The sequence below is a fragment of the Gracilinanus agilis genome, chromosome 2 (assembly GCF_016433145.1).
Source record: "Gracilinanus agilis isolate LMUSP501 chromosome 2, AgileGrace, whole genome shotgun sequence".
NCBI lineage: Eukaryota > Metazoa > Chordata > Mammalia > Didelphimorphia > Didelphidae > Gracilinanus > Gracilinanus agilis.
Window position 1 is genome coordinate 595,573,128 of NC_058131.1, and position 12,958 is coordinate 595,586,085.

Below are 12,958 nucleotides of genomic sequence, written 5' to 3' on the forward strand. Positions count from 1 at the left end.
AATTCACTGTACCATCTGCTTTCTTTCCATCCCCGACCCCCTGCTAAATTCAAATTGTCTTAAGAAGCCAAATGAGTCCTTCACCTTTAAATACAAACCTGTTCATTTGGACTTTTGTTGGGAAAGATTTCCATGCTATTTACAAATAAAGTGTATGTTTACAACCACTGCTCTACATCTGATGGACATGTTTGTTTTGTGATTATGAAATATCATTGAGGACCTGAGCTTCCTTTTCACAAAAGCAAAAGGGCAGGAAATGGGAGGGAAGGCCAGATTGGTGTATTTGTGTCTCTCTATTCTCCCCAGGATTATATCAGACTAGATCACTCCTAAGAATCTTTTTTGTTGATTAAAGAGGAAAAACTGTTGGTCTGTTGACCCTTCTTCTTCCCTTGGGCTAAAAGTTCTGAGCTGACCATTTTTTGTCTTTATTATCTTGCCCAGATTCCTGCATTTCTCATTCCCTGATTTAGGGAAATGCAGAAGGAAACAAGTCATTGCTTAAGAGCTCAGAAGGTTCCAAACACTATGCTAGTTTCTTAGGATTTAGCCATAATAAACAATGACAAAGAGAACCAGTTCCTATTCTCCAGGAAATAGCTTTGGGGGTTGAGGGAAGGAGGATATTGACATGGTAAGGAAATACAATACAATTTGTGGCAAGAAAAAGTACTAGCAATTTCAAGGATGAAGAAAGGCTCCTCCTAGGTAGGTGGTTATTCAGCCTTGAAGAAAGCCAGGAATTCTAAGAGATTGAGTTGAAGATAGAATGCATTCAAGTTATAGAAGATAGTCTTGCAAAGATATGGAGGCAGAGACTATTATATTGAATTTAGAAGGCACAAAGCAAATGAAATGACCTTTCTAATCTGACCAGAAAATATATAGACTGCATCACTCTTTTACTTGGTGGGTATGGGCCAGTGATTCCCAAAGTGGGCGCCACTGCCCCCTAGTGGGTGCTGCAGCGATCCAGGGGAGCGGTGATGGCCACAGGTACATTTGGGAGCAGTGAATAACTGTAAGGGGGCAGTGATAGTATGTGACAGGGGGAGCTAAGTAATATTTTTTCTGGAAAGGAGCAGTAGGTAGGCCAAAAACGTTTGGGGACCACTGATGTGGACTATATAAAATAAAAGAATAATTTGATTCTCCCTCATTCTTTCTGTGACTCTCCATGTACATACTTGGCAGATGTATTCTATTGAAAGGAGTCCTTTGCAGGAGATGGGGAACAGAATTATTATATATACAGGATAACTGAAAATAATTTGCCATCCTATCTGCCTCTAAATAAGTATGGCAAAGACTTCAAAATTCTCTCACATTGTGTGGGGCTAGTATCTAACTTTTGCTCCTATTTCTTGCAATCCACTTATTCCAGTTATTACAGAAGAGTTTCCTGGGATTAATGAGGAATGGCACATTCAAGAAGCTGGAAATAGGGAGCAGAAAAGACAAAAAAAAGTCCTAAAGTTTATGGAGAGAGTAGGAGGGTAGCATGATCCCCTTAGGACTCTGAGATTGAAAGTATGGTGGTTTGATGGCCAAATAATATCAGAGAGGTGAAAGATTTACAGAATTTAACTCGGGGAAGAAACAGCTGGTTTCCTGTAGGTTTTTTGCTATAGCTCGATTCAGGGCCAGGAGAGAAGATAGAAAGTTGTTGGTGCAAGAGACAAGAGTTTGGGTAGCATTCTGCTCACTACCTGGCTCTTATGGAAAGCATGGACTGGAAGGGACTAATGAACTGAGTCGCAAGCCTATTACAGTGTGTATAGGAATAAGACAATTTGAGTACCACCAGGAGAAGCTAAAATGACTCTCTATAGACCAGAGAAGAATAGCAGATTAAGTTCTATCCTAGACATGGTACAGCCAGAAGAGAATCCTTGAAAGCTTTAATAGCAAGTACACTCAGTGGTATATACTCAATAGGAGACCTGTTCATTGTTATCAATAATTGAACAGGCTAATTGCTAAAAGGAAGTTTGTTCACTGACATCTCTATTTTCAAAGTATTGATTCAAGACTTTTTTTCCCCGTTGACTAGTAATAAACATGCTTTTTTAGGAGCCTCCGTCACTAAATACTAGGAAAGGAAATACTAGGGGAGAGGGGATAATAAACACTTAATAAATGGTCTTTCATTCATTTCCTTCATGTCAAGAAGCCTCTGACACCAGGTTTGCATAACAATAACAATTCTGAAGATCACATCTGATGTTGGAAGATCATTAATATAGAAGCTACAGAGTCTCCAACTCTTTCTGACGAGGAATTTTTGAACGTAAGAAAATAACTTTAAATTAGGTGACGTTCTAAAAAAGAAAAGCTAATTCTACTTATGTATATTGAGTTTGGTAGCATAGTATAAAGTACATTAGACTACAAGTTAGGAAATACAGGTTCTTGTCCTAATTCTTCCCCAAAAATCTTGAATCCCATGGGCTTTTCAATTTTCTAGCCTTTAATTTCCTCACCTGTACAATTAGGGAGTTGAACTAAATTAAAGATTCTTAACCTTTTGTGTGTCATTGAACCCTTTGGCATTTTGGTTATAAAAACCTATATGGACCTCCTCAATTTGTTTTTGCTTTTGACCTTTTTTTTAAAACCCTTAACTTGTGAATTAGAATTGTTACTAAGTATAGGTTCCAAGGCAGAAGAGCAGTAAAAGCTAGGCAAAGGAGGTCAAGTGACTTGGCCAGGGTCATACAGCTAGGAAGTGTCTAAGGTCACATTTGAACCCAGGATCTCCTATCTTAAGGCCTAGCTCTCAATCCACTGAGCCACCTAGCTGATCCTCCTCAGATTATTTTAAATGCATATGATAAAATACATAGGATTACCAAGGAAATCCACTATAATGAAATAACAACCTAATTTCCCCTCTAACTCCAAAGACCCTCTTAAAATCTCTCCATAAACCCAAGCCCATAGATGCTTCATTAAGAACTCTTAGATTGGATGATTTCTTTTAGTCTATGTTTATATCAGCTCTTTTATGGGACAGAGCTGCACAAATAGTTAATTATTCCTAACAAACATTAAAGATGAGGAAAATATTATTAATCCTTTTTTAAGATAAAATATCTGAAGCAATAAGGACCAATATGTATAGATGTGTATATATATATATAATATATGACATGTAATATAGAGAGATAAAAATATAAATCTAAATTAAACCGCTCAAATGTAACATTTTTTTAAAGTGGTAACATACCTGTTTAAACAACATTTCCTCAAATGGTTTTTTTTACATTTGTTCTAACAATACACCAGCAAAAGTGATTTTGATTATTAGGGCCTCTTATTGCCACCAAAGTAGACTCTGGATCCCTGAGTTTGAGGATACTGCTCCAGAGACCGTGGCCAAGAAATCTAACTGCCTTGTGTTCTTTCCATTTGCATGGAAACAGCAAAATGATAATCATTTGTGACATGTGCAGTCCCTAAATCCCTTTAGTGTTATGAAAATTCAAGTGGTAATTTCATCTCACACACACTCACCCATCTTCTATTCCCCCATGTAATCTTCCCAAAGGCAAAGATGGAGCCAGAGCTTCTGGAATACAATTGTTATTCCCATAAATCACTTTCTTAAAAAGCATATAGCCAGAGTAGGTACAATGTTAGAAAAAAATAGCAACACTTCGAATACTCTAAGGCATCATATTTTTAAAAGAATAAAAATATTAAAGGATTCAAAACATTTACAGATATGAATTTTGTTTTTCTTGGGTCAGTGGGTGTATGAACAATTAGACATTATTTCTGGATTAATGGGCACTTTCTTGCAATGATTAAAACTATCACAATAAACATTTTTGATGCCAAGGGTTTAGATTAAGCAGTAGAGGGCACTATTGATATAAATAGTAAGGCAGTGATATAAAGTATAACCCTGAGAGCATATATTATGTAAAATATACATAAAATTTCATAGCAATCAAAACCACTATAAAGAAAAGTTTGCTAAAACAAGTCCTTTTCACACCCTGATGGACAGCCCAATGACATCATGTTCCATGATATGATTACAATTAATTTTATCAACGAATCATCATGAACAAAGACTCTGGTTTCTGTACACAAAAAAAGGCAATTTAAACAAGTGAGAGAAGTTTGGTTTCAGATGTTGTTGTATTATTATTCCTTTCTTAAGTGGATCCTTCTTGAATTTCCCCATCTGTAGCACAAGTTAATTGAGGTCAAAATTCTTGTTCCTGGACTAAACACATTAGCAAGCATCCTACTTGCCCTTCCTCTTCCTTTTTAGTAACCCTAAATCAGTCTGCCTAAGCTGGTCAGAGTGGGAAAAGAAGAAAATAACTGGACCGCTTTGAATGACTGTTCATTAACAAAGGCAAAAGCAGCCCTGGGAGGAATCATCGCCAATGTAATCCTCTACACATAGTAGTTATTCAATAAGTCATTCAATTGTCTATTGACTCTGCCACCAAAATTGAGGAAGAGTCTGGGAAGCTCATGAGTTGTCAATTGTTTCTCTTCTAACCTGCATTTAAGGCAAAAGAGAGAAAGACATGGAGAGTGACTTATGGCCTACTAGAAATCATCAGAAGCATTGCACCAAGATTCTGGTTCTGGGACAGTCCTTCTGGCCAACTACAAATCAAATAATGCAATGAGAACGGCATTAAAAAGCTCAACTACCCAAAAGACCTTGCCGACTGGCCCTACTATGTGCCTAAATTGTCATCATTATAACAGTTCCTTTAAGCTACATTTCTGAAAGAAAGTAGGGAATGGCTCTAGTTCTCTAATTAGTCCTCTCTAAACTCTTAAGTTTCTCATCTAGAAGATGTCTCAAAGCATTGTTGTGAGGATCAAATGATAGCATGTCATCATCTGTTGACTCATTCATTTGTCAAAGATTTTTAAATTTTAAAGATTTAAATCCAACCTCTGACACTAACTGCCTCATCATGGGTAGTAATAATAATTATAAAGATCATAGTTATTACTTATATAGTACTTAAAGATTTACAAAGTGCTTTTCAAATTATGCTATTTTGTCCTCACAACATCCTTGGGAGGTAAGTGCCATTATTATCCCCATTTTACAGATGAGGAAACTGAAGGAAAGCAAGTTTAAGTGACCTTCCCAGGATTACACAACTAGTTATTGTCTAAAACTGGATTTGGACTAAGATCTTCCTGATTCCAGGTCCAGAACTCTATCCCCTGAGCCACCTCACTGCCTATAGGAAAGTCGCTTAACTTTTCTAAGTCTGTTTCCTTGCCAGAAAAATGAGGATAATAAAACTGACAGCGCCTAACTCTCAAAAATATGAGGCTCAAAAAAGATGGTCCATGTAAAGTACTTTGTAGTCTTTAAAGTGCTATAAATATCAACTTATAATTAATAAATGTGATCATAGGATCAATTCAGAGCTTCAACAGACATTAGAAGTAATCTAATCCAACCCTTTCATTTCAGAGATAAGAAAATGGGGCTCAGAAAGGTTCAGTGATTTGCCCATCATCACATAGCGAGACAGTGACAGAGCCAGACTTTGAACTCAGGCGCCTGATTCCTAAAATGTGGCCCCTTGAACTGAAACCCCTACTATAGGTACATCCTGACCATGGCAGAGTATGACATCACAATCATCTTGTTTGTGGTAAACAGCATGCAAATGAAAGAGTCAAGACAATGTCAAATGTGGTTCCACTGGGAAAACAAAATTACATATGAGAAAGTCTCTGGAAAATCCTCAAGTGTAGGGGCAGCTAGAATGGATTGAGAGCCAAACCTAGAAATGGGAGGTCTTGAGTTCAAATTTGACTTCAGTTACTTCCTTGCTGTGTGACACTGCATAAGTCACTTTACCTCCATTGCCTAACCCTGACTGTTCTTCACCCTTAGTATTGATTCTAAGATGAAAGATAAAGGTGTTTGGTGTTGTTTGTGTTTTGTTTTGTTTTGTTTTTAAGAAAGAAAACTCTCAAATGCTAAAGACAAATGTAAAGTCACAGACTGCCACACCTCCCTTCAGTCACTGTGGGGGACAGAGTGAAGCATTGTGAATGGATCTGTCCCAAACTCACTCTTCTCACAGGAAAATCAAATCCAAGTGAATTCTTCTGATAGTGGGTTAGCAACGTCATTTCTACCTAAGTAGAAGGGCACAAATATGAGCAGGTGAATCTCTAGGAGAGAAAAGGAATGTGGCAGGACCAGGCATGCATCCACATGCGCGTGCACACACACACACACACACACACAGAGGCACATCTCATCTCCCGTGCCCTTCTCCTACATAACATTCACACTGGTGAGCGGCAGAGCTAGACATACTGGGGCTTCGTTAAGAAGGTTGCCAGGCACCGAGTAACAGAGCTACTGACACAGCATGAAATTGTTACTGACGCTGCCAATTTGCACTAACAGGGACTAGGGGATTCAGTGGGTAAATTCGAAAAGCAAATTAATGTCTTGAAAGTTCTGAGAAGGATTTTTTTCCCCCATCATTCACACAATGTGTTAATGGAAAGGTTTTTTGTTTGTTTGTTTTTTTCATATGTACAGAGGGAGAATATTGCTAATAAACTGTTGGTATTTGAAGACTAGGTAAAAGCACTATTTCTCAACTCATTTTCTCTTCTCATTTATATCCACCCTTTTTTCAGTTCCTTCTCACAATCTGGCTCCTGTTGCTTCTGAAGCTATAATCGTCAGAGCTTTCTTCATTTAGAATAATCCCTTAATGAGGTACACATGGCTAATTGTTTTTAAAAGGCACTATGTCATATGAAACCTCTAGAAAGCTAGAACTGGAGGACAAACACCCAAGAACTAAGGTAACTACATTTGTATTAAACAAATCATATTTGTTCCTTTATAACAATTTGTTTCCAAATCAAACAAATATATATTGTATCAAATAAATGAATATTTGTTTCCTAAAGGGTTGATATTTTTAAAAGGATTTTTTTGGAGTTATGGTAGACCTGAATCTCTATAATAATGAATTTTGTTATAATCAGATTCCACTCAAAATAGATTTCCCAATCCCTCTTTCTGTATTTACTAAAAGTAGGGGAAAAAATCATTTGAAATCTTAGTTGATTTAATCCCTAACACTGGGTATTTGACTAATCACTCTGGTCCCACATTATATTTGTGAGCTTACTGAGGTTTGTTACTTTTTTTTTCCTCTACAAGACCTCAGGTGCAAAAGCAGAGGGACTACCTCAGGGAAAGGGAAGGAATGGATGAAGTCCAGAAGCTCCATTAGCTTGCAGATCCCAAAACTGACAGGAAAAAAAATCCAGTTTGTTGGTTTGAGGATGGAAAACTGTTTGAAAAAAGAACTCAAATCCTGAGGGTTTTCTTTTATTTCCCCCAAATTAAATGACTTTTAAAGGTTTTACTTACCTAGCATCCCTTTGTTGGAACTGGATAGACACATGTCCTTCTCTGCACTAGGAAGAACAAAACCCACCACAAAAACTTCTACCCCATCAGCCATCAGGGCCAAGCCTAAAACAAAAAAGAGTGTCCATTGGAAACGACCATGACCACATTCTTCAATGATATTCTCATACTGGTGAGCCAGCTGCTCTTCATCCTCCAATCGTTCTGCTATGAGATCTTTCTGGTCTCTATAATCATCAGACCTGGAGGGAGATTTCTTCTTCTGCTTTGTCTTAATGTCATCTGGGTGGGGAATGCCCTGGTACTCCCCTTCATAGATTTCATCATCTTCATCATGACCTTCAGTAGCATCACTCTGGGCATCTTCATCCTGATTGGATTCATCTCTACGGTAATAGCTGTCATTTTGTGTATACCCTTCATAGTTGCCATCCTGATACCTATAATCATCCATTCCTTGGTTCCTAGACTGCCGATTTGCCTCTCTAGCTATATCCCTTGCTCCGTGGTAGAGATTTGGATTATTTCTATAACCATCATCCATTATAAAAATATGGTTTCAATGCAGAACCCGCACGGCATCAAATTATACTTAAAGATATCAGTTATATTTGTATGACTTCTTCTGCTAAAATTATGCCAAATTCATTTCCCAAACAGACCAGATTTGTACAAAGAAAAACCTTGAACTTTTTTCAGGTCAGTTTCAGAAAGAAGTCTTAAAAAAAAAAAAGTATCGCACTTCAGTCTTGCTTCCTACAAAAGCCACAGGAGCACTGTTTGGGGAGCTGTTTATTAGAGATGTATCTCCTGCTCTGCTTGACAGGGAGTTAGAAAGACTTAGCAGATTGCTTGATTCTCTGATTCATTCTGTTGGTGAAGGCTGGTAAAGATTCTCCTAAGAAAACTGGAAAGGAAAAGAGAATAAGCATGAGAGAATTGTAAATTACTGCTAAAACATTCAATAAACCAAACAAAATACAATTCAAGAGCAATGCTTTGAAATTCATGTAACAGGAGACTTCATCTGTTTATATCAGCCCCCTCCATAAAAAGATCAACACTAAATAAATACAGAAGGGAGGTTAGAGAGAAATCCCTAAAACTTTTTACTTGAATAATGGCAAATTTTATATAGGAAGGAAATGAATGATATAATTCAATATATGGGGCTTTTGAGACCTTAATCCTAAGTGCCATGGAGGTTTGAAAGGCTTCATATTTGCTAATGTTTCTTAGTGAAAATGTTTATTTGGGGGCATTTATTAATAAGAAGCAATAGTTATTTTCACACAAGCTGCAGGAAAATATGCTCATGCAAACTATCTGAGAGTTGAAATTCATAGACTCCTCTAAATGCTGGTATTATTTCTCCTAAGATTAATCTGTTTCATAATAGCAAAGTTCTGAAAATAACCAGTCCCAGAACTGAAAGAATTTATATTACTGAGTTGGCTTAAGGGAAGGAAGGAAAGAAATAAACATTTATTAAGCATCAATTGTGTGCCAGGTTCTGTGTTAAACTCTTTACAGATATTATCTCCTTTAAGCCTCACAACAACCCTGGGAAATAGGTGCTATTTCTATTCCCCTTTTAACAGTTGAGGAAACTGAAGCAATCAAAGATTACCCAGGCCCATACTCCTAGTAAATGGCACAGGCTGAATTTGAAATCAGGTCTTCCTGATTCCAGACATAGTGCTCTATCCACTGCACCACCTAGTAGTCTCTAAGGGCTACCATTGAGTGATGTATATGGAGACCCTGAAACACTACAATCTTCAAAACAGTAGAACTTGAGTTCAAAGGACAGTGGGGAGAAACATGGTAGTTGTGAGCAAGCAACAACATGTTATAAAAAAAGGAATTATGAAGGAGAAATAGTATAAAGGATATCATCAAATAAATGCATGACCAAAAAAAGAAGATAGATTGATCCTTTGACAAGAACAAAGAAGAACCGATGAGCATCTCCTTGTATACTACTGATATCCTCCCAATGTCAGGAGAACTTGAAAAAGATCCCAAACACAATGGATGGGCCTGCTGTAGTGATCTTATTGCTGAATGTGAACAAGAATAATATAGTATGGACAGTCATAAGTGGCTTGTAATATGTATCATTGTGGAAAATACTCATACTGACAAGATCACGAATGCATTGACATCCTGGAGTCATGTTGGAATGCCATAAAAGAAATAGTATGTATTTTCCACAAGATTGGCACTCACATTAGCCTTTTTATGTTATACCCAAAGTTCATCTTTGCATCTTAAATTCATTTTTTACAATGCTTTAAGGTTTGCAAAGCTCTTTTGACATAACAACCCTAAAGCTTAATAATACCTCCATTTTACAAATGAGGAAACTGAGGCACAGACATATTTAAGTGATTTGCCCAGTATTATATAGTTAATAGGTAAATAAGCCAGGCTTTGAACCCATATCTTCTAAGTTGAAACACAATTTTCTACATATAAAATTATGCATTTTATATATATTTTACATAGAATATAGAATTATTACATATTTTATGTACTATAACTATTACATATGTATGCTATGCAGTGTTCTATTTTATTATGCTACATCTGAAATTCCTAACTTGAAGAACTTATGATAAGTAATAAAACCAGTTTGTATTATTAACTATGAATATATGGTAGACAAAATTAATGCCAACAAAAGAGTTAGAAGACATCAGTGTCTATTGTTCCATATGCCTATTTTCTCATTTTTATAAAAGGTTTGTAAAAATTATATAGATGAATATTATGGCTAACCTTGATGAAAATGAGAAAGCAATAAGCAGTTGACAAATAATTCTGGACAGCAAAGTACATAGTTAGAACCTTCTAAAAGAATAACAGATTGTACAGAGGATACAAGATCATGTTGTATTTATTGTTTGTTGATTTAAAATTTTTTTATTTAACAAAGCAAAAGACATCATTAAATTCTCTCCAATAAGGATTCCTCTGTGCATATGCTCTTTATGCATGTTAAGGTTGTTTAAGATGTTTTCATAAATGCAACCACAGAAATGACTCTGCTCAACAACCCTCTCATTATTAAGATATCATTAGACACAAAGCAGGGAAATGTTTCTTTGCCATAGGTGGGGCCACTGTCATGGAAGATATTGTACACAGGATCTAAGTGGGATTGAGATTCCATATACCTCATGACATCATAGGATCTTGGGTTTTGAGCCAGAAGAGGCATTAGAAGTCATTTAGTCTAATCTCATTTTACAGATAAGGAAACTGAGTCTGAAATGAGGTGATTTGACTCTCCAGGTAATAGATCCTACAGTTACTACTGATTCCAAGGCTGAAATTCAAGCTCAGATCTTCCAACTCTATATCCAGAATGCTCCAATACATCTGCTGATGAAGAATATTGTGTTAAATGTATCAAATCCCAGAACACTAAAAAAGCTCCTCAAGAAGATCTCTAAGGTACCCATATGACATTAGTCTAGCAATTTAGAAAGGGAATACTAAATAAGTAGAGCATGTCTATTGTTCAGTCTATGACAATGAATTACAACCTTAGTGTGTATATATATTTGGGATAAGCAAAGCAGACAATGAGTTGGGCCCAAAAATTAATAAGAGAAAACAAGAAGACTGATTGCATTTAGAGAATGTTTTCAACAATCTCAAGCTGCTCCCAAACACAAAACCCATTTTTTTAAAAAAAAGATTTCTCAATGAAGCTGAATGATTGAAAATCCTGGAGTATCACGGTTGAAAGTGGCACAAAAAGCAATGGAGAGGGGGCAGCTGGGTAGCTCAGTGGAGTGAGAGTCAGGCCTAGAGACAGGAGGTCCTAGGTTCAAAAAAGAATAAAAAAAAAGCAATGGAGAAAGTAATCGACAAAATGACTCTCAAATATTTTTGTTCATGGAATTCTACATTCATTGTCATGGAAATATAGGCCTAATGAATGTTTAAGTTGGCTACACTAAGGAAGAGTCAAAAACTCATACCTGTGCATATAATTGCAAGTATAAATTACATAAAATTTGATGCACACCTAACAAAACTCATAACACAAAACTTGTGCCACACAGCACACTCTTTGAGAATCACTGCATTAGATAAAAAATGGACAAAGTAAACTATAGAATATTTATAACAATGCCCCACATATAAAAAGTGGCCTAAGGGAAGACATTCAGGAGATGAATGGTCAAAAAGGAAGTGGGCTTATGATGTAGAAAGAGCAAAGGATAGCTATAAAGATTATTTTCCCAGTTAATTATTTCCCTTTTAATCTTAACTTTTTAAGAGTAAAAATTTTCCTTATTTTATGTATTTTTTCTGTAAGGTTTAATTGAGGGATTGAAATAGGGCCAAGGTGATTTTAAAAAAAAAAACTTTTGCACTGGGGAAGATTCTCTGATAAAGGTTTAATTTCCAAGCTATATAAGGAACTTATTCAAATGTATGAGCATAAGAACCACTCTCTAATTGTTCAGTGACCTAAAGTTAGTTCTCGAAGGAAAAATATCAGTCTATCAAAAGCTAGATTTTTTTAAAAATGCTCAATATCTCCACTAATTAGAATAATTACAATTTAAGCAATTTTGAGTTTCTACCTCACATCCATCAGTGACCAAGAAAAGAAAGTGACACATATTTGGAGGGAATGAAGGAAACTAAGAGTATTGTATTGATATACTATTGGTGAACCAATGTATGGGTACAACCATTTTGAAAAATAATTTGGAATTTAATGCAAAAAAAATAAACAGTACATACCCTTTTATTCAGGTATACTATTTCTAGACATTTACCCAAAAGAAATCAAAGAAAGACTTATAAATACAAAAATATTTATAGCAACTCTTTTTGTGGTGGCAAAAATACTGGAAACTAAAAGGATAGCCATCAATTGGAGAGTGGCTAAAAACAATTTATTATATAAATGTGATCAAATGTATTGCAAGTAATGTATTGCAAGTAATGTATTGCAAGTGACAAAATAGATTATTTCAAAGTCATATGGAAAGACTTCTATGAATAAAAGAGGAATGAAACAGAAAGAATCAGAAGAACAATTTATATTATAAAATTGATATAAAAATGAAGACTTTTATAAACTTACCAAGAATGAAATGAGTAAAACAAGGAGAACAATTTATATAATAACAACACTTCTCTAACTGCAAATACCTTTGAAATAATATCAACAAAAGACCATCTTTGATGTGAGATCATTGATGAAGTAAGCTATCTACCTTCTGACAAAGAAGTGAAGGATTTAGAATACACAATGACACATAATTTTTTAACAATGAGGGAATTTGTTTTGCTTGAAAATGCATATTTGCTACAAAAATGAATTTTTCCTTATTTTCCATTGGGGCAGGAAATTAGAGGGAAAAAATAGATTTCTAAAAAAAATACTTAAAAAAAAAACTTATAGCCCATATGAGGTTGTGATAGAATCTGTTTAAGTATTCCATTCTGAAGTCACTGCCGAATATATAAAAAGAAATGTACGGACTTTCTATATAAGCCCTTTCTATAGAAAGT

At 35.7% G+C, this 12,958-nt stretch overlaps 1 protein-coding gene across 4 annotated transcripts in view; it reads right to left on the reverse strand.

Moving 5' to 3' along the window:
• SV2B (synaptic vesicle glycoprotein 2B) overlaps positions 1–7,955 on the reverse strand; it is a 75,997-nt gene extending 68,042 nt beyond the window's left edge. For 2 of the 4 annotated variants that reach the window (XM_044662469.1, XM_044662468.1), the window contains exon 1: positions 7,412–7,955. In XM_044662469.1, coding sequence (XP_044518404.1) covers positions 7,412–7,955 — 544 coding nt within the window. The remainder of the gene's footprint in view (positions 1–7,411) is intronic. The other 2 variants (XM_044662471.1, XM_044662470.1) reach the window with 1 other exon arrangement.
• Between the last annotated feature and the right edge of the window lie 5,003 nt (positions 7,956–12,958).